This window comes from Falco punctatus (genome assembly GCF_963210335.1).
Source record: "Falco punctatus genome assembly, chromosome: 6".
In the NCBI taxonomy this organism is placed as follows: Eukaryota; Metazoa; Chordata; class Aves; order Falconiformes; family Falconidae; genus Falco; species Falco punctatus.
In genome coordinates this window covers 32,822,161-32,844,980 of record NC_137585.1, presented here as the reverse complement: position 1 = coordinate 32,844,980, position 22,820 = coordinate 32,822,161, and the positions used below count along the sequence as shown (strand labels likewise).

Genomic DNA, 22,820 nt, shown 5'->3' with positions numbered 1-22,820 from the left:
TTCTTCAAGACAGATTGCGTCACCTTTGTCACACGTGGTTCACTCTTGCCCTGAATGTTTTTGCAGCCACTGGTACCATTGCAAAGCAAGTATAAACACCATCAGGCTAATGTGATGGCTTCATAGACTCGATGAGTCCTAACGCCAGTGACTGCAGGGCCATGGGAGCAGGGCTTCCCTGGTTTATGCATAGTTACCTGCCACTCTATCTGCACGGGCTGCGTTCAAAGACCTCTTTGTCTGCAAGGTAAACTCAGGCTGGAGATGATCTCAGACTTGAAATCCCAGCCAAGGGAAGTCATCAGGCTACAAAACCCACAAAGTTAAAAATACAGGGAGCACTGGAAAATCAACAGGAAACAGTTTCTGCTGACTGAAGTTTTCAGCCCTCTACCAAATACCAACGAGCAGCAGCCCCTTAGGTGGGACAAAGCAGCGGCACGAAAGCAGCAATGGTCCTTAACTTAGTCTATAAAAGCAGGAGCGAATGCCAGGAAAAGGTTAGGATTGTCCTTCAGCTGTGCTTGCATATCTGGATGTGTTGGGGGTGAAGAGAGCTGAGCCCCTCAGACTCCCTCTCCACTCCTCCCTCCTTGCCAGGGTTCCCTGGACAATGGTTGCCAAAGGGGATTTCTCCCTTTCTTCTGGCTCTTGATATTAGCAGGCCTGAAATTGGTCCTGGCAGCTTGGTATGAAGCACTTACCAGCTCAGGGGATTCCCAGGGCTGTTTGGACATCAGGTGTCTGAACACAGCTTTGTTTGGCCTGACTGCCTCAGGGCAATGCCTGTCAGACCAGCTTAGACAGTACGTGCCAGCCGTGTAATGAAGATTGCCCATTTTCACCCCCAGCAAAGCAAGTGTTAAAGCTCTTCAATATAAAAGCATTACGGAAAAAATTACAGAAGGAAAGCAGGAAAACCAGGAAAACACGTACCTACAACTTCCCTCTCTTGTTCTGGTGTTCACATCAGGTGATGCACCCTTCAGCTGCAGAAGCTGAGGGTCCAGCTCAGTAACACTCTGCTTTCAGAGTGGGACATCTCTGAGGCATACGCAGGCACAGAGGAGGGAACGCCATCCTTTCATCTCCCTCGTCCACAGAACCTCTTGAGCCTACATGTAAGCTAGCAAGCTTGCCTTGACCCACTGGGGAGCTCATTGATGGTACCCAGAGCATCTGCTCTTGCTGAATTTGTTCAAGGTGGACTCCCCCGCTCCCTACATCTATTGAGATTTTTTATATATATAAAGTACAGGTGCCTGTTAGAGGTACATATTTGCTTATCTCTGATACAAATCATCACTGAAGAAGCATGACTGTGACCAAGGCAACACAGTGCGATCTCATAAGAAAAGCCCAGCCAGTCACCTGAACCACTCACTGCCTCTGCGTATGTGTGTGTTTGAAGTAGGATTTATTTCTTGGCAACAGGAATTTTCCCCCTCCTTTCATTGTAATTGGGAGGTACAATGATGTAAGATCATGTAAGGGTGTTGTTTTGAAAAGTTTACACAGGGCCACAGACATGAAATCTCATTACATCATTGGGTCAGCAGTCCACGGTCATTGCTGTAAAATTATGTGGATTTTAAAAAAAGAAGCTGGAATTGATTTTTTCTGTTGTCGTCTGGCTTCTGAGCCTTTACAGGTGTACTAGTTCTCTATTGGCAAGTTTTTCCATGAGGACAAAACATGCTTTTTTTCATTTTGTTTTTTTTTCTGTATAAAAGTTGTTCCTGGCACTATCTTTCAGCTCCAGCTAGTAGAAGTATCAGAAAAACATTAAATAGTACAAGGACCTCAAAAAATTGCAAGCATTAGCAACACCATCTGAGTGCTCTGGTATTAGGTAGCCATGGGTTAGAAGATGATTTTACTACTGACCAGTCTCCATCACACTAAGTCTGAAAGACATGGCTTAACAGAGAGGGGGGGGAAAGCTGTTCAAAGGGAGAAAACTAAATTTTCTGTCTCAAAAAATGAGAACTGATTATTTATATGTTTATATACACAGGCACTAATTTAACATAGGATTCTGAATCTGTCCAGGTATGTTTGTGTCATGCTGGAAAGGGAGGACTTGCACAGTGCATACTCTAGTTTAAGGTCTACTCATTTGCCCATAAAGAACAGAGGATTTGGAGGCCAAGACGAGCATGGAGCAGCTGGCTAACCCTGCCACCCTCCTCCTGCTGAGAGCGGCCTGAGACCATCGAGTCTCGCTGGCACTCCTGTCTGAAGGGCAGCGGGGCCAGCAGCCACACGGGAGGATTAGCACACTCACGCCCAGTTACTCACTCTCATTTGTGTCTTAGCCTTCACTGACACCCACTGCAGTCGTAATCGCCCCCATGCACATTGCCTTTTGCTCCCCATAGCTGAAGTATTCCTTGCCAACCTTTCTGACCTTGTAAGTCACACCTCTTTTAAGATACAAAGTGTTTTAATAACTGAGCAGTACTGTTAATAGCCTACCCAGCTTTGCTAACCCTATAATAGTTAAAATCTTAATAAGTAAACCCTATCAGGTTGGTTTCTGTGCTTATCACCTTCCTGCAGCATAATGAGGATTTTTAGCTCTTTAGGTTTAAATCTTTTGTACTAGGTTTATAGCTGGCCAGTGGCACGACAGCCAACTCAGACATAATTCTAAATGGATGTTTCCAAGTGGAAACTTGGAATTCGAATTCAAATGACCTTACCTCTTTTTATTATTATTATTCTTTCCTGTATGCGTTTTTCAGCTCGCTCATTCTTAATTCCTTCAGTTCTTATTACTGCAATAAGTGTGATCCTGTATATTTGTACACCCCAAGTGTGGGAGCCATAAATACTTCTGCAGTCTCTCCAGGGCAAATCGGTTGTAATTGGATCTCCGGTTGTCTCATGGAAGAAAAAAAGAGGGGGGGGTGGGGGGTGGGGGGGGGAAGAAGGCAAGGCATATTGCAGTCGAAGACAATTCTGCATCTGTCTGTGTGTTTGTGTCTCTGCTGCCCTCAAGTAATGCTCTGTCCTTTTGCTCTGCTCCAGGCTGAGTTTGCTGAGCTGAACCTGGCTGCTTACGTCATGGGCGGCTGCATGGTGGACATGCAGGTCATGAGGAATGGCACCAAGGTGGTAAGGTGAGGAGCACCAGCTTATCTAGAAAACTGGGCTTTGTAGAGCAATGCTGAGGCAAGCAGGATGACTTCAGGGTCTCACCAGTATCTGAACTAGGGCAGCACAGTTCTGATGACTTCAAAGTTTCCTGGAAGCAGTGGAAAGACTGACCTGACACAGGTGTTTTTGTAACGCATCTCAGTTGTACATTATGCTGTACAGTCATTGTTTCCAGGTTAGACCCTTCATGCAACCACAAATGTCTCCTTTTCAGGTTCTTTTTATCCTTAGGCCTCCCAGTAAAAGGGACAATAGTTTTCCTTTCCCTTGATTTTTCTCTCCTTCTGTGTCAACTAACCTTCATTGTAGACACTGGCTTGCGTTTGTTAGCCTACCTGTGTTAGCTTCTGATCTGGGTGGACTACCTTGCAATAGCCACAAAGCCTTTCTATCATCCTGATCCTCACAGCCCAATTTGCTCCTGAAATACCATCAAGTTTTTTGCCAGAGATTCCCAATGCTCCGGCCTTGTCTTGTAGTATATCTCAGAGGTAATATCATATCTCTTTGATGGGGATTTCTGTCTCTACTAACATTACTTTGTAATTGCAATCCCTGCAAACAAACTCTTTTCCTGTGCAGTGCTTCACCCAATTAACTTTACAAAAGCATTGCTCCCTTTTTTTCTAATACAGGGTGCCTGCAATTTGGAGTTAATGGTAGATGCATTCTTACTGATGGTATGGAAAGAGCAGTGTAAGTTGTCACATCTGTGTATGAAGATAAAACACCCTTGTTTGCATAGCCCTGATACTATTTTTCACCCTTTTATTCCCAAGCCTACATCTTTATGAGTTTCTGCCATTACAACTTCAAACTCTACATTTTGTCTTTGATACAATAGCTTTTCTTTGTTTATGTTGAAATCTCATTGTTATTCCAAACCCATATTTCTAGCCTCCCTACTTCTTTTTGTGCAATTCTTTTGCATGTTTTGGTGTATACAGCATCTCCAAGTTTAATAATGTTCACACATTTAATCAACACTTTTGTCTGTTTACTTCTAGTTCAGAAATAGCGACATATTATAGCGTGCAGGGATATTTTTAAAAGGGATTATTAGAACAGCTGAAAAATGGTGATTCTGAGCATGCTGGCCTCAGTTTAATTTCTCAATATGTCATTTCCGTTCCAAACAGTGCAAAGCAACACTTGTCACTGTCAATTAGCTATGACTGTGGTCCATCAATTAATTTCAGGTCTTGACAGCTCTTAGCACGTTGACAAGTTTCTATTCATTCTTTGGTACAATTTCATGAGCCTCTGCTAGAAACTTTTAAGGTTGAGTCTGCTACATCCATTTGCTTTCTCCCATTCCAAAAATGTCTGTTTCTCAGTGAAACAAAGTGTATGCCCCATGAACCAGCCACTGGAGCATCCATCAGATAGTGCGCCGTGCTAATGCACTCTTGTATTCGCTTGCTTACGATGCTGGAAGGTTTCCCAAGAACCTTTTCCTAGGTTAATCACATCTTCATTTCCTTTCCCGTGCCTCCCCTCCTAAAGCCATTCATACATCTGGCAGAAAGATCTTGAACCATTAAAGTGAAACTGAAGACAAAATTTCTTTCACAAGAGTGTCTGGGGCATGGTGTTCATGTTCCTGCTCATGGTAAATAAAAGGTACCACAGCTAGCCTTTTTGTGTGTAAATTTATAGACGAAAATGCATGGGTTTATGAATGGCATTAGTTCAGGTTTGGGGTTGCTTTTTTTCATCTATGCATGCTTAAGGACACATGCATATGTGTGGTGGGAAGTGGATTTGGCAAATACATACTCATCTGGATACCCAATGTATATGGCACGTGTTGTCCATGGTTTGTTACAGTCCTTACAAGCACCAGCCATTTGTTGACAGCCTGTGCTGATACGCCGCTGTCCTGCACAGCTCAGCAAGCTTAAGAGTTCAAGCCAGCCAGCCTCCACAGACACTCTTACCAATACTTTAGAAGTTGAAGAAGTAAAAACTCTGTGTCACGTTAGAAGGTGAATTATGGAGCATAATGCTTCTGAGCCACGTGGAGGCCCCTCAGCCCATCCACATGAGTGCAACTTGCTTCCCACTCCCTCCAAATCCCCCCATCCCACCAGCAGCCATGTCCTGCCTGGCCACAGACACCCCTCAGGGTGCCCAGCCCCAGGGAGATGCCACACAGGACACCTTTGACTCACATGTGTGCACGAACCCTTTTGCTGCTGACATCTTTTTTCTATCACTTACCAGCTCCCTGTTAATTATTAAGCAAAATATTCTGTCACAAGTCAGAATGTTTCTAAATGGTGAGATATAATACTCAGCATAGTTTTGAATACCCAAAGTCCTTGGAAATCCCATTGTCAAGTTATAGGAAGGATATACAACAGCTCCTTGCTAACAGGTACGTTTGAGATTCCCCCCCCCGCAGAAACCCTGCCTTCTTCACACTCCCCTTCAAAGCGAAGGCAACGGAGTGTGGCAGTTTAGGTGAAGGACAGTGAATATACTGCAGACCAGTAGATTTTAAATCAATGAAATAATAAACATTTACAAGAATAGCAGTAGTAGTAGTAATAATAATAACAATAATAATAATAATAATAAAGCAACCACTGGGCTATTCTCTCCAGTTTGAAGTCATGTTGACTGATAAACTATTTAGCAATCTATTAGCCTATTAAATTCTGTAATTTCGCAGCAGGTCTCCTAGTTCTTTATTTAAACTTGGGACATCCTATTGCATGTTTAAATCAAAGCTCAGTCTTTGCTAATCCCTTGACCCTTTCTGACACCTTGGAGTTAAGGCGTTTGTTTAGACCCTGTGCCAACTGATTTGAGCCGCACCAGGAAAGAATTGTGATTTTTTTACCTGGAAGATGAAACCCCTAATAAGAAGGTACAGCAGTGCTTGAAGCCCTACACTTGCCACTTACCTCAGGCAAATTAAAAAAAAAAAAAAAAAGAGCTTTAGAAGCATTATTGTCAATTAAAGAGAGTAAGGAACTGGAAGTATTCAGACCTCCATGACTACTAGCCTGTGTATACTGAAACAAGCAGTTACAAGTGAGTTAGCAAACAACATAACTGAATCCAGGCACTACTTTGCTCACCTGCTTTTTAAAACAAGTGTGGCTCCCAGAATTTTATTTTACTGTAACAAAACACTGGGTCTCCACCTCCTCTTTTCTTAGCTACTAAGTTTTGCACATCTTTAGGATGGGGTGAGGGCTTTGATAGTCTCAGTGAGATGTGCTACTGGAGAGAGAAACTATCATCTAACAAATCTAAAAAACTGCACATGTTTTTTCTGTGCCAGATTCACCATGGTACGCAACGGCTTCATCAGCCCATTCAGCACATTTTCTTCAGAGTTAGATGAAAAAGAGCTGGCCATGGAGTATCTCATGCAGCCTCTAGCAAGCACTTTCTTATTTCAGTGCCCTGTAACGTGTGCCCTGACTGAGGACAGTGGAAGGGGATGAGCTAGGTACCGGGAGCAGCATCGGGCTCAGACAGGGCTGGCAGGGGGGAATGTCCCACACATTGGTCCTTGTTACCCCAGCACTTCTTCAGTTAAAATTGACACCAGAGCTTGCCTGGTAAAAAGTTAAATATGGGAAGCAGGAAATGACACTTATTCATCGCAAAGAATCCCTCACCAACTTAACAACCCTTTCAACAGAGAAATGGAGTAATTTCTGGGTGCGATGGTTGGACCACTAAGCAGTGTGAAAAAAAACAAGCATGGGCTGATGCCTGCTTTTAAAACACTTGGGTGGATTCTTCATCCTCGTTCCAGTGCACACATAACTTCCTTTTGCCCTACAAACACACGCACAGATAGAGTGAGCTGTCTGGAGTCTAACTTACCTTAGACAGATCTTGGCCTGTGTTACATCTGCTCGGGTTAGATGCAAGGAATGGGATTTTCATTTTCCCTTGTCTTCATTTCTCTGAAGGGCCCTTCATTCCGATGTTTCCACAATGCAAAGAGGCTGGCAGTGCTGGCAGCGCACCCACTCTGAGGTGCATTTACGCCTTCAGCATATTATAAAAGTGTCTTAGTATAAATGAGAATTTGGGCTCTCTCTGCTTCTGACAACAACACTTAGACTCCCAAACTATGATCTCAGCCTCTGCTTTAGATTAAATGCAGCCCTGTGTTTGCCTTTTGGGCTTTACAAGCCTTCAGCTATTAATTCCAGTAGACGTGGGAATAAGACAGGGATATGTTGAAAATCTGGACAGCTTTCCTACATGGGGAATACTAATGTCTTTGGGAGCATTTCAGACTTTGGAGTATATAAATTAATCATGCACCAGACTGCTCTCATCTCCTGTCTCCCTGTGGAGCTGGCTTTTTTGCCATTGGGGCTGATCATCCAGGGGAGAAAGCACATTTTTGTGTGTCTGCACGGGACCCACCGCAGTGGTGGCCATACCACTTACAGTGTGGTATGCAGACACCGTATACCACCGTACAGAGAAGAGCTGATGGACCAGGAGATGCCCAGGGTCTGAAATACTGAGGACCCTGCATGGAGCAATGGCCCTGGCAAGTGGGGAGGGGTGACCAAACTGTCAGCAAAGCAAAGAAGAGCTGAGCACCATGGACAAAACCTTTCTGTGGGGAAGGATCTCTGCCGTGGAGTGGTGTTTAGTCCTACAGGCCTGCCTGAATTTGACTGGTCTATGTAAGAAGATCCATGTCTCACCCTGCTTGCCCTGGATGATAAGCCCTTGTCATTTGCAGTAATGGTGGGGTCAGTGAATGCTCTGATTCCTCCATATAAGCCCATTCATTCTTTTAATTAACACTGACTTTCCCATTGGTTCCAGCTGATTCAGTGCTTCTACTATGCTCTGCGCTCTGATAACAGGACTTCAGCCTGTAGAAGCACCATCCCAAATAGACCAGGACCTGAAAGCGCTTTTTCCCAAAGCAGACTTCTGCACTGCAAGATGCAGTACAATCACAGCATGAGGAAGTAAATCCTTTTACATGGGAGGAGTGGGAAGCAACTGGCCAGCCCAGCAGCAAGTGTCTTCCCACTCTTCAGAACTTGCAGACCCCAGGAGATATGCACGCTAGCTAACAAAGATCTGCGTGCTCTAGGATGCAAGACTATAAAGTCCAGTGAGGACACTGTCCTCTTCCCAGTCCACTTTTTCCCATCACAGTAGGCTCACCCACCCCATAGGGCCATTGACAAGCTGATCTCTGAAAGAGGCATGTAGGGTTTCTAACCTATTGAGGCCACGCTTTCTCACCACACAGTAGTTGCATATTGCCAGGAGGTGGATACTTTCTTGTCTCTAGAGGACCGTTCATTCACAAGAATTGGTGGTTTCTTGCAGTTCTTCTACAGGGGGAATATCCAGGGAGGTCATGGGAGTTGCTGCTGTCCCTGGACACTGATGTAGGACATATTGGTAGGCGGTAGGTCACTTTGCAGCTCCTTGTCTTCCCTAGGCTCTGTCTAGTCCCTATCTTTTTTAATTTGACTTTTGATCTAATTTCAGTCTTTTTTAGAATGCTTCCAATTTTTTTGTTGCTTCCAAACCAAAATTCTGAAGGATTCTGTGAAGCTGCAGATGGGAGAAAAAATGGGAGAAACTGATTGGGAGACTTTAGGTTTCTAGAAGCCAGATGGAAAAATATGTTGAGTGCATGGTTCTCCCAAGATTCACAGAATGTGCCACATGGTATAGTTCAATATGTGCTATATATTTAACACTGAACAACATTTGGGCAATATATTTGTATTGATGGCATGGCAATCTGTAAACGTAATGAAGAAGTATGTGTAACAGCATGTACGCTTTTGAGAGTGCACTTTAGGCAAAACACCAGCGTGCCAAATGACCATGTCCCTTACTGAAATACCCTGAGGAGACAATGGGCTGGGACAAGGTGTCGGACAGGGTAGACCCTGGCAAGCTTCAGTTACGCATGAAGCAATTTAACACCTCCAGTAAACATTCATAAACTGAGCAATTATTCCCACATGGGGAATGACTTACCATCATCTTTCACTAATATCTCTTCCTTCTTCACCTACCTGTCCCCATCCTCTTTTTTTTTCTTTTTTTTTTCTTTTTTTTTTTGAGCAGAAGCTAAAAAAGAGACGTTGGAGTGTATTTATTTACATATTTATTCTCAGTTGCTTCCACCTCAGCTCCTGCTGTTAAACAGCTGCTCGGAGGCCTGCTTCTTCCTTTGGGGTTTACTGATCTCCCAGATGAATAATGTCCCCCTTCACCTCCCCAGCAGCTGGCGCCCAGCCGACGTGCAGGCAGGATGCTGACAGTTATTGGGAAAACATTTGGCCTGCAGGCAGCTGCCAGAAAGCAAAAGTCACTCTGAGCAGACCAGGGTGGGGAGCATCTCAGAGACTAAACTACTCCCTGGCTCTTTCTGCATTTACAGTAATTCTTTCCAATAAGAAATGTGCTGCCAGGGCCTAGAGCACTCATTAATTAGTTAATCCTGGACTGAATGCAAGAATGATTAAAGACTGTTGAAGATTGTTTCAGTCTTGATCAGCCTTTTTTTCCCCAGTGCCGCCTTAATCTGTCTCCTTTCTACATGCGTTTTTACTAAGGCTTCTTCCAGGGAATGGAGAGAAGTGAAGGGCCAAGCCCTACTGCACCTGCAGTATGCTGGTCAAGGTGGATCTTCATTAACAACCTGATATTGGGACAGCATGGAGCCTCAAGTTCATGGGTGACAAGTTGGAGGCTGGGGAGTGATAGATGTTCCAAAGGGCAGTGCTGCCATTCAGAGTGACCTCAGCAGTTGGGGAAATGGGCCAACAGGAACCTCATGGAGTTCGATAAGGACAATCACAAAGTCTTGCAGTGAGGGAGGAACAAACCCAGTACTGCTGGGGGGCCAGCTGGAGCGAAAACAGCTCTGCACAAAAAGACCTGGAGGTCCTGTGTACCTTCACAGGGAAGAAGCCCTATGGCTGACTGGGTGGTGTTAGCAAGCGTGTAGCTAATGAGACACTATTCACATCTGGAGTACTGTGTCCAGCTGTGAGCTCCCCAGTACAAAAAAGGCATTGATAAAGTGGAATGAGTTTAGTGAAAGGCCACCAAGCTCATTGAACTGGACTAAAGATGTCCAAGAAGAGACTGAGAAATGGCTTTGTTCAGTCTGTAAGAAGAAGCAGAGTGGGATCCACTACAGCCATCCGGCATCTGAGGACAGTGTAGAGAAAACGATGCCAGGCTCTTTTTGAAGGTGTGCAGTGAATGGAAAAGAAAAAAACAGATACAAGTTGCAGCAGGTGAAATTCTAATTAGACACAAATCTAATAAATAAAAAATTTCCACAGTGAGGGTGGTCAAATACTGGGAAAAGTGCCCAGAGAGACTAGGGGATCTTCATCCTTGGGAATATTCAGACTTTGGCTGGAAAAGGCCCTGACCGACCTAACGTCGCTTTAAAGTTAGCCCTGCAATAATCAGGGCTCATATATATGGCAGACTTAGGAGACCACCATAGTACAGTTTGGAGAGTGTGTGGCATGATTTTATGGCTCGTTGACCATTGGTCTGTGGCTGAGAAGCAAATCAGAGCATCTCCCAGGGTGTTCTCACCTGCGTACAGTGGTACCGGTTCTACTGCAACCACAATTCCTGCGTCCTGCTGCTTTTGCCACACTGATCTCCCCCACACCCCATGGTTTTTCCCCAGCCATTCTCTGTCCCCAAAGATCCCCTGCTCCTCTCCTCCAGCCTGGTAAAGAGAAGTCATTCTTTATTCTGTGTTACTTCCTTGTTTCTCTAAACCAAACTCTGCGTTACTTTATTCATATAAGTAGTCACATTCATTCTTGCTTTAAATAACTTCAGCCAGGTTTAGCTCTTTCTGTGGAAAATATGACATGAGGTTTTGACTGAAATGAGATCTTCTTCTTAGCAAATTTCACACTTTAGTATGGCATCCAACATAAAATTAAATCTAACATCATAATAGGTGAATATGTCATAGATCTCATATTACTTTTCAGTAATGTAATAACAATACTATTAACACCCAAGTAAAGCACAAAAAGAACTTATTCCTATTTGTAAATGCCATTTTCTGTCAGCTCTCAGACACCTGAGGCACTCAGAGAGATTATTGCACTTCTCAGGCAGTTGTAGCCACTTACATCTTGGGCTTCTGCTTCAGAAGCTTGCCTGAAGGCTCCATTAATTGTCAATAATTCAAAGCTTTTTGTATCATATAGCTTAATTACATGCTTTTTTTCTCTCCATGTTGTGCCACACAGATAATAGGAAAGGCTTTGGTAGAGAACTTAGTCGAAATGCATTGATCACTGGGAAGTGTCAGAAAACTGAATAAAGCCTCCTCAAATAATGGAGGGTAGACATAACCTGAAATGAGGATGTGCATCTTCACTGTCCAGGGAAGATCTTTTTCCATTGACACGAAGGATGAAGTGTCTTGTAAGGCTGTCACTCTTTAAGAAAGAGAGCAGGAGAGGCCATCCTCCCACAGCATGGGCAAAAACCTGTCCAAACCCACCATGGTGCTAAAGTATAAAGCAGGTCTACCATTTGGCTTCAGGTGCTTATTCACAGTGTAAGGGATCATTAAAAGGTATTTTGACAACCTAATATATTCTTGTGTCTATTCTTGTGTATTCTTTTTTCATGCCTGTGAAGCTTGTTGCGATTCAGTGAGAAAACCTGAAGGACCATGTAGCAAGCCAGAGTTATAGCTATACACAGAATGAAGAAGCAGGAAATCTCTTCAAGGCATGAAACTTCCAAGCAGGATTTGCTGTCATCATCTCTAGCCTAAAGCAGGCTGGGGACCTGCTTTCTGCAGAGGAATGTTATTGAGATCCCTTCAGAGTTGATCCTCTTCTCATAATTAGAGAAGTTAGACACATGGTCACCAGAATAGCTACCACTGCTCCTGAGATGTTTAACTTCCATATTTAACATCAGGAATCTCTTAAATTGTTTTACATTCTCTCATTCCTAAGACTATTTCCAAGACAGCTAATGCTGTCACAGATTTAAGGGTAGATGGGTCCAACCTAAGAAATTATACTCTGCAATCAGATCTCTTCCGATTAAGTATTTTGGATCCAGGCTTTATACTTAGGTTTGTCTCTAAAGTGTAGTTTTACCACTAAGAAAGAAAAAGACTGCTGAAATGCATTGGAACGAGTTGAAAAAGAGTTAGTTAAATGCAAACAAGCATCTTGCACCGCAGTATCAGAGCCCAGGCTCTGGACTGACAGCATTAGTAGCTTCCTAGCCAGGCAGTCGTCATCACCCGGGGGTGATTGACTCTGGTAATTGCTGGCTGATCTCAATTTTCAGGAGGAGAGGTGAGCTGAGCAGCTGCCATGTGCCTTGGCTAGCATCTGGGACAAGGAGGCAACTACTGCAAAGGCAGAAAAGCCACAGGAACCTGTGTGGGGCTGCTTCGTTCTGGAGGTGGCCAGTTCAGTCATGCAGCACTCGGGGCACTGAAAGGCTCGTGATGTGTGTGGCAGAGGTCATTGTCTGTGGTGACACGAGCTGAAAGGAAAGCATCTTTCCATTCCAGAGGAAAATGAAATCTCACCAACTATTTCAATCTGAAAATGAATTTTTTCCAGCCTTCTGGATTTTTTAAAACAAAACAAAACAAAGGATTCTTGTATCTCTACACCACTCTAGGAACACATTACATGCATTTTAGTGGCCTTTATTTTGCCAGGCAGTGCTAGGAGCCAAACTCTAAATAAGAACTGAGCTCTTGGGCTCTGAGAAAGGGCTTCTGTGAAAGGATTATGGCCAAAGATGGGCTCCAGCTTTCCTCTGGAAGTTTCATCCATCTGGCTATCATGCTAAGGAAGATCCAGGACTTCAGGTAGGCATCTGCCACACAGCCCAGGAAGGGCACCACACCAACATGCAGAGCACAGCTTATTGGCAACACGTTTTAAATCTGTGGTTTACTTTTAGCTCCATTTACCTATCCCATCTCACTTTCAATTAGATATTTGAATGGGCTCACCTGTGTTCTGTCTGTGGCCAAACCATTCTCATGACCTGTCTTCAGCAGGGTTCTAGGTACAGTTTTATTCAAGAACGCTCATGGTCATCTAAGCACTGGCTGCACAGATCTACTGGAGAGGGAAGGTATGTGCTCCTGCCATAGGTCTCCTGTCCTGTCAGACTCAGGTGCTTAGGACCTCAGCACAGTAGGTGCTACTGAGTTTGGCTCACCCAAAAGTTTTGGCAATGGTGTTTGAAGTGTGGGACTTCTGCCTAACCTGTCTATCTGCCAAGGATTTCAACTTTCCAGCATGGGAGATATTATTAGATTGAGCTGAACTAGCAAAGAAAATTGTTATGCTACTAGCTATTCCAAATCCAAGGCTCGCTCTGTTAACTTAAGCTTTACACTCTGAGAATGAGCGGTAGCTTGTAAAAGTAATCTACCAAAAAAGCAAGAATCCTCACATGAAGCAATTAAGCTCTTTTCTCCCCAGATCACTGGTACCTCCAGTTACTCAGTTTTCATGTCACCACTCCTACCATGACTATTCATTTCCCTTTTACTGCCTGCTATCCTTCCTAGCCCCTCGCCTTGCATTTTGCCACTGGTGTCTGTTTCTCCGTTACAGACGTCTCACAGACTCCAGGGCTCTCCAGCTGATGTTTATTCGCAGTTAGTCCCAGGCCCTGCACTCCTCTGCCTTGTTCTCAGTATCCATGGGAACATCCTCATTGTTCTGTGGCTCAAAACAGGGATTCAGTGTCCACCTTAGCTTTAGAGATGCATGCAGCATCTGCTGCATGAGAAAGTGCCCTGCCTTCCTACACGATGCAGTTTTGAGAATAGGCTTTTCTACATCAATTCTGTATTCTCGTGTCCATCTTCTGAGTTGAGAAACTCTTCCTTTGCCAGGATCTGAAAAGACAAGAGCTTTCTTCCTAAACTTTTGGCTGGCAAAAGTAAAGCCACTGAAGGCAGTTTTCCAGCCGCTGTGTGTCCTCCCACTTGACCTGGCCATGCTTATTTGCGTGCATCGTCCCCACCACAGCATCACATCCCCACCTCAGGTGTTGGGGGAGATGTTCAAGGGCAAATACTGCTGCTTCCTCCGGGGAAACCAAGGAAATGGTCTGAACAATTACCCTGCAGCCCCGGTCAGTGCTGTTCCCTAAGCCAAGTCTGGGGAAAGTCTTGTGCCATAACAGGGACCATTTTCTTCATACGCTCAGAAAGCTGAATGAAGGAGGGATGTGCCTGAAGCTCCCAGCCCTCCAGGCACCACAACTGTTTAGTAACTCAGCAAGTTACTCACGAGCCCAGGTCCTAGGAAGCTGATTAATCCTTCCTGAGGACCTGTGCCTGCCTCTGGGGTACTTTCTGTGTGGCAAGTCCAGCAGAATGGGGCAGCTCAAGCTTTCCAAGGTTTGTATTCACTTGCTGTTTCTCAGCAGGGAGTCACCGCTTGCCTCACCCCCATTGACACCAGGGAGGTCCATAAATCAGCTGTAAGTGATAGCGCAACCCTCCTGATGCTCATTATGCATCTCGCTGCTGGAGGAAAGCACCACCTTTGGTGCCAAGTACATTAGGGAACATGCCTGGGTTTAAAAATACTCCATGGGAGGGAATTACAACATTTCCAAAGCTTGGCCTCTTGCATCACAAAAGCAGAGCATGCTCCTCACCATGTCTCAGGTGATAACAAAACCCTAAGGCCAACAAATAAAATGAACAGCTTTAAAACAACAAGGCGGCTCTGGGTTTTGTATACAGTGTTTGTTGCCACAATCTGGCCTAGAGTCACCATCTCGGGTTTCCCTGACAGAATGATGGAAATATAAATAGGGGCTATAAACCCAAAATATTTCCAGCTCATACATCCAAAGGATAGAAATTATGGTCTCCTAGCAAGGGAAAATGTTCGAGGGTAGTGAAGTAATGGGACCTGGTTACAGAGCTCATTTCTCTGAAAAACTTCAATACAGCATGGAAATATTTCCAATGTCCTTGATGCAACCTCTGTTAAAGTATAAAATACTCCCCTGAGTCAGTAGAAAAGCCCCTTCCATGCTTTCAAGAATGAACTGCTGAGCTCCAGTTTGGGAACCATTTTTTTCCATCTGCTCTTTCCAGAGATCCCCATGTGTCTCCAAAGACACTGCATCTTTGAAATCTGGTTGTTTGAAAGATAATCCGTTGCTTGTTGGCTTACCTAGAAAGGGCCTCACTTTTCTGCGTGTTTGCTGAGAGCTGCTGCTGTTGAACCATAGGAGTCCCGGCTGTAGTCTTGCTAAATAATATTCTGAAAGTCCACACTGTGAGTCACATCACTGGATGAGGGGCTCTGCTCATCTGATCAATTGATTAATCATTACCATGCCTGCCCTTTACTTGTTGACTCATAGCCATAAGAGCCTCGGATGTGCTGCGTATGTAGTAAACTGATTAAAGGGGGAATGTATGTCAATGTGTATGGATGTGTACAATAGCTTTTTGAAATCCCTTATGATCTTCCCACCCACTGGGCATTGCTTCAATATCGAGTTCAATCATCAGGAAACAAACTTGCTCCCTCATCTGCGTCGCACATTGCAACGGTTGCCAAATATGGCCAAGCTTTTAGAGAGAAAAGAGAATCCCCCACCAGTGAATTTATGACCCTTGGCTCTGCTTGTGGCTTGTTCCTGTGCATGCCTGAGTGACATGGAAACTGCAGCAAATGTTTGGCCTGTTTCTATGCTCTCACACTTGCAGCTTTGTTGGATTTTTCCTTTTTTTAATGACTAGGGTGGGTTTTCTTTGGTTTGTTACCTTCTAATGCAAGCAACCCGTGACGAGAGGCCCAAAGAAGAGCAACATGTATGATGAAAAGAAAAGGGAAGAATGGAAAAGGAGCAAGAAGCGTTGCTGAACATTTGAAAACAACCAGTCACTCCCTTCATCTCTTTCAGGTCCTTCAAGCCAGACTTTGTCCTGATTCGGCAGCACGCCTACAGCATGGCACTGGGAGAGGACTTCCGTGGGCTCATCATCGGCCTCCAGTACGGTGGCATCCACTCGGTCAACTCCCTCTACTCCATCTACAACTTCTGCAGCAAGCCCTGGGTGGTAAGTGACAATCCAGCTCTACTGCATGCCAACACTGTGAAGCAGATAATCTGGTACCAATAAAGCACCAAACTCAGCTCCCAGTCTGTTTCATAGGAATTCATCTCTTTAAGTTAAAGCCACCATCTAAACAACTCTCAGAATCCAGCTGGGAGTTCTCAGGGGGAAAAAAACCCAAAACTACTAGCATTGCTCCTTTATCAGCCTCTAGTAATGTCAAGGTGTTATTTTGCTCACCCTGAGTAGGATGTTTCTCCTATCCCAGACTCTAATGTGTCACAAACAGCTAACAGTACAGCAACACCTAGATTTTTTACAAGGCAGAGTAGATGAATAGTAATAGATTAATAATATCAGATCAATAGTAGTACGTCTCTGTCCTGACCAAAACACAGTAAAGCTACCTTAAAAGAAACATTAATATTCACTGTTTTAGAAGGTATCTGAACTAGGCTGTTTCTAACATCTTTTACTGGATGCACACTTGTGGTATCCAGGTGCCTCAGCCTAACACTAAGATTATCCATTCCTTGCAGAAGTGCCAACTGCACTTGTCTTCTCTTGTCTTCTTTTCCTACTTTTTCTGGGTGGTGCTTTGCTGTGAGGAAATTAGCTGAAAAGGAAGGCAAGAAAGGTCGAGAGATTATTTCTTCAGCACCTAGGTCTAGGAAAAACAAGAACACAGAATGAAAAAGACCTTGGAAAGAGGCAGAAGGAAAGAGGAAAGCATCTTGTATTGGACTTGCATAGCAAGATTTTGATAGAGGGGACTATGGAGGTGGCTTCTGTGAGAAGCTGCTAGAAGCTTCCCCAACGTCCAATAGAGCCAATGCCAGCCGGCTCGAAGACAGACCTGCCACTGGCCAAGGCCAAGCCCATCAGTGATGGTGGTAGCACCTCTGGGATAACATATTGTAAGAACAGGGGAAAAACCCTACAGCACCACAACAGCTGAAGTGAGGAGCGAGAATGTGAGAGCAACAACTCTGCAGACACCAGGGTCAGTGAAGGAGGAGGGCAGGAGGTGCTCCAGGTGCTGGAGAAGAGATGCCCCTGCAGCCTGTGGTGAAGACCATGGTGAGGCTGTGCCCTGCAGTCCATGGAGGTCCATGGTGGAGCAGACACCCATTTGCAGCCCACAGAGAATCCCACACTGGAGCAGGTGGATGCCCAAAGGAGGCTGTGACCCTGTGGGAAGCCCATGCTAGCACTGACTCCTGGCAGGACCTGTGGCCCCGTGGAGAGAGGAGCCCAGGCTGGAGCAGGTTTGCCAGCAGGACTTGTGACCCTGCAGGGGACCATGCTGAAGCAGCCTGTTGCTGAAGGGCTGCACCCCGTGGAAGGCACCCACGCTGGAGCAGTTCATGAACTGCAGCCTGTGGGAAGGACTCATATTGGAGAATTTTGTGGAGGACTGTCTCCTGTGGTAGGGACCTAAGGCTGGAGCAGGGTCAGAGTGTGGGGAGTCCTCCCCCTGAGGGGGAAGGAGCAGCAGGAACAACGTGTGAACTGACTGCAACCCCCATTCCCCGTCCCTTTGTGCCATTGTAGGGAAGGAGGTAGAGAAAATCAGGAGTGAAGTTAAACCTGGGAAGAACAGAGGGGTGGGGGAAAGGTGTTTTTAAGATTTGGTTTTATTTCTCATTATCCTACTCTGATTTGATTGGTAATAAAAGAGAAACCATTTTTTCCCCAAGTCAAGTCTGTTTTGCCCATGACAGTAACGGCTGAGTGATCTCCTTGTCCTTACCTCTACCCATGAGCCTTCCCCTCCCCTGCCCAGCTGAGCAGGGGAGTGATAGAGCAGCTTTGGTGGGCACCTGGCATCTACTCAGGGTCAACCCACCACACTAGAGTTTTTCAGCAGTTGCAGAAGGAAACACAAGATTATCATAAAGTTGGTTCATTGAACCTGAAAGACTGCACCTTGGAAACACCTTGGGCTCAGTCAGCTCCTGGGGAGAATTTTGATATTTTGCACTGGGACCACCCTTCATCTGTTCTTTAAATTTTAGCAGGGTCACCTACAAATCTCAGAAAACCTTAAAAAATATTATCACCGGCTTTTCTCAGCCCCAAATCAAAGTTTGTAAACATTCCCCAGAACTGTTTTATGACCAGCTCTAATTCAGCAGGAACTGCAGGAGCAGGAGAGCCAAAGGAGTGGAACTGGGGCCACCATGAGCCACAGGAGCAAGGCTGGCCATAATAGCACCTGCAGGAAGAAGTCAGATGCTGATACCATTTTGAAGGCTATATCTGGATCTTCCAAGCAGTTTCATCCCAAAGTGCCCTCTCTGTTCACCAGTGCTTCCAGAATGTAGGGGAATGAAGGCAGTGGGTTGATTAACATTGATACTATGCAGCTGTGCCCTTGCTACGAAGGCAGTGGGTTGGTTGACATGGGTGATGTGCAGCTGTAGCTCATTCCAGCAAAGTGGTTAAATAGCCCTGAGGAGGATGGGAGAGGGGATTGGATGGAGGAGGAGCCTGAATCTGGATTTAGGTGTGACAAGGACCAGTGTGCTCTGCTCTGCTCTCTGGAGGATGGAAAACCAGCATGGCCAGTAGAATCTGACTCATGGTAAAGCCTTGTTGTAGGCTTGCTGATTTGCTTGATGCTGTGACACCAGAATAAATAATTCCCTGTATGGTTTTAGGTCTGAAGCAGGGAACTTTCCAATATGCCTCCATGGAAAACTTTTAGATATGTTTTTAGGAATTCTCTTTATTCATTGTACATATTTAACTTGGGGTGAGACAGAATGTTTATAGCAAGTGGTAACTGTCCTATTCCTTATTACCTAATTAAGTCTTTTGTTGCTGTTGTCTTTTCCTTGGAATAACTATCCTGTGAGTCTTCAGTGTGTTAACTGGTAGTTCAAATCTAGCTCTGCTCTGTAATGACTCGGGCTTTAATTTCCATGACTGTGCAGTGTTGGCTTTAACTCATTTCTTATAAAAAGGTACCAGTATAATAGTCTTGGTTCTCACCCCTTTTATAATATTTGGGATGTTTGTTGAGACCAAAAGCAAGATCCTGTTTTTTTCCAAAAATGCTGCAGTGCAGTAGTGAGGGTAGTGAGAAAAATTTTGCTTTTCCATCACTGTATAGGTGGGGTTGATGCGTGTTTGACCTCAGTTAACATTTGGACGACAAGGATTGCTGGGAACAGAAAGGGGGGGGGAGGGAGAAAGGGATTGATATACAGGTTCACTACAACACCTTTGTGTTGCTCCTGACAGTTGGTCCTACACACACAAGTGTGTTGAGCAGACAAAAAGCTTCTGCATTTACACTGGCTTTTGATGAGGACAACAGTCGTGTAGTCTATTCCATCTGATTTTGGGGTTGAGTCAGTCAGTGTTTAGTCAGCGTTTTCCCACTCATGCCTTGTAATTACTTTTCTGATGGTGTGCTGGGGCCTCAAGATGTAACAGGCTTATTTTTAGGAATCTAAGATAAAAGAAGAGAAATGAACTCAGAACGGGGGGGGGGGGAAGAAAAAGGAAAAAGCAGTGCTGGCAAGGCAGTGTGGGAGAAATTGGCTCTGCCAGTAACTTGGCTTTAGCTATTTTGGGGCTGGTTGTGCCATGCTTTCCTCAAGGGGAATACAGCTGGCTCAGACATCCTTCCCAGAGGAGTCAAGGAAACCACTTGTAAACACTTAAAACAGGTTTGCACAATGCCTCCTTTACCTACTGCCTCCCCACGCCAATGACAGTAATGCATTAAGTAATTTAAGAGCTCAGATGGGATCTGGGATGGTATTTGGCACCACTGAAATTTTATCAGGTTGAAGCTCAGCTAGATAGTGAGTGGGTCATCTGAGTGCAGAAAGCTTCACTGGCAGCAGAATCAGAAAATTTTGGTTTTGTGAGAGATGGGGATGGACTGTTTCAGTGCGTGTTCCACTCTGATTGCAAAACAGGCATCTTGAAATAAGGGATCTGCTTAACAAGAGTACTGGAAACTTCTTGGACCTAGAAAAGAGTTGATACACATAAAGAAATGAAATTCAATACGCCTGGGAGATGTGCTTTTCACTCTCCCTTTTTTATTTTTTTCCAAAAATGGTTCCATTTCATAGAAATGTTTATGATTTTGTGGAGGGGGATGGAATTGAGATTGTTTTTCCTTGGCAATTTGCAACAATGTTTTTCCTCAGCAACTCTAATTACAATCAGCTGAGTTTGGGTTTGAGTTTACTCAGATGTGCAGCCCCATTTTTTTAATGACATTCACCAGGTTTCCAATACTGCAGTACACAAATTTCTTTGAAGGTTAAAATTTGCATTAAACACAGGCATAGTTTGAAATAGGCGTTTCTGAAAGAAAAACAGAGTATTCAGGTGGTCTTACACACAGAAACATTAATAACTCAAAATATTAAATATTTTAATACATTAATATTTTTTAAAATATTTAATAAATCTAAGTTTTAAGGTGATCCCAGAATTATTGAGAAATAACACCACAAGCACACTAAACACAACACTTCAACCACTAATAATAATTTCTGTGTTAGAAATGTTGCCGTACAAAATACAGTGGGATCAACGCTCAGAGCAGTAGTCATAGTCCATACAGTCAATGTCCACAATTGCAAGACAACTTTCGCATCTGTAAGCCTGCAGGAAACATGGAATCTTGAAGACACTCACCTACAGAGTCCAAGAGACTCCCAGCCAAATTATTATTCACTGTCAAGGGATATAGGTTCCCTCATGATGTAGGCACTTTCAAAATGTGCAAAAGGCCTCGAGATCCTCTGAATGGCTCTTTTTATTTCTCTGTAAAGACTCCCTGCAAGTTAACTCTGACATCCAACCAGCTAGGCAAGGCATTTTGCTTGTGTACCTGTTTCAGGTACTTAAAACCAGGCCATGCCACATTGCCTTGCCCCATTTCTTGCTCTGGGGTCTGGATGCAACCTCGCTAAAACCAGTGGAACCACAGAATGTAAGAACTGATACCAAAATGTGAAAGGGGCAATTGTATCTAGCTAAGCTGCTCACATTAACGTTCCTACTCACCTAAAATGCACTGGGAGGTGCTACTTGAGCCCTGCTATCGGGTATCTACAAGGCTGCTGAGCCATCTAACATGGGCGTCTCTATGCCAATATCCTGTCCCTAACAACTGGAGAAAAAAAAAAGAGGGAATTCTCCCATGAGGGTCAATACTGAAGTCGGACCTTTTTGCAAGCCCATTGAGGCTCCCAGATGGCTGAGTCTCTCACCTGTCCATCTGAAACACTTGCTATTTCAGCAACCGCCAAGAGCTATATGCTTCAAAAGGAAGCCCAAGGAACAAGTCAGGATGCTGTCTGTCAGCTGCACAGTTGTTCCAGTTATTTTAAGCTGTTTACCTAGGACAAACATATGTCGCCCCAACATCACAGCATCCATGGTCCACCAGAGCTGTATGCACGCACAGCAAGGGACATGTGCTGCTCTCAGCCAGGGTGTTTTTCCTCAACTTGTTTCTGTCTCACTCTGACTTGTAAGTCCTGTTTGCTCACTTTGGTACTCAAAACAGGGCTTTATTTTTCTTCTCTAGGATGTGCAGGGCTAGTGCAAGTAGTTAAGAGAAGCAAGCTGTCCTCCTTCCCCAACATCAATAGCCTTCTTGCCAGCAACAATTATTCTACATGGGGAGTTTTTCCTCTTATCTGCTGATGCATGTGAGGGGGAGGTGGTGTTAGTGATGAGATATGCCGCCTCTTGATGTTTTCTGGGTTTTCTTAAATTTAAATTTAGGTCACATTTTGACCTATGAGATTAGGAAGAGGATTCTTTGCATTTGTCTGCAAATCTGCTGGCAGCTGCCCTTTCAGCTTGTGGCCTGGCTCTGGCACACTCCTTGCAGCCTAATTTTTTTGCACACTGGCTGCTTTTTTTTTATCCCCGTACCACCCTTTAATTCCCAAAGGGGTATTTCTTCTCTACCACTAATTTATACAGAAATGCTTTTGCTTAGACTAGCCCAGTAACCAGGACAGGAGCCCTAACATAGCTACTCAGCAGAAAACATTCTCAGTAGCTCCGTCTTTATCTGCAGTGTAACCTTGGGGTTGCGATTTGGTACACTTACTGGCTTCAGCCATTGCTCAGTAGCACTTAGAACAAGTAGGATTAGGCAGCTGATGCTGCTGGGAAGAAAGAGGGCTTGCTTTCCCTCCTCTTGTTCCCTAGATGTCTCTCTCCTTCCCTTAATCTGGGTGTTAACCTCCCTCAGGTGACACAAAGATCTCCTTCAAGATGAATGCAGGCCTAGCTTTGATGGGGAACTTGAAGGAACTGGTGTAAAAGACTTACAGTAAAAGTTGGTCCACACAGAAGGACTTTCTTAACTTGATTTTACCAAATTCTGGGTGGGGGTGGGGGTGTGTGTAGAAACTAAATTCATTCTCTAAATCACTTTACAAATAGGGGAACTCATTTACACCTACCAGGTCAGCATGAACCAAAATTCTTACCTGTGGAGCAATCCCAAATCATTCTATTCCCTTAACATTCATGAAAAGCCTGTGGTAATGGGGCTGTACCT

At 44.5% G+C, this 22,820-nt stretch overlaps 1 protein-coding gene across 2 annotated transcripts in view; it reads left to right on the top strand.

Moving 5' to 3' along the window:
- Positions 1-22,820, top strand: part of SYN3 (synapsin III) — a 216,224-nt gene that overhangs the window by 52,964 nt on the left and 140,440 nt on the right. For both annotated transcript variants that reach the window (XM_080393313.1, XM_080393312.1), the window contains exons 4-5: positions 3,034-3,125; positions 16,111-16,267. In XM_080393313.1, the coding sequence (XP_080249439.1) occupies positions 3,034-3,125; positions 16,111-16,267 (249 nt within the window). The remainder of the gene's footprint in view (positions 1-3,033; positions 3,126-16,110; positions 16,268-22,820) is intronic.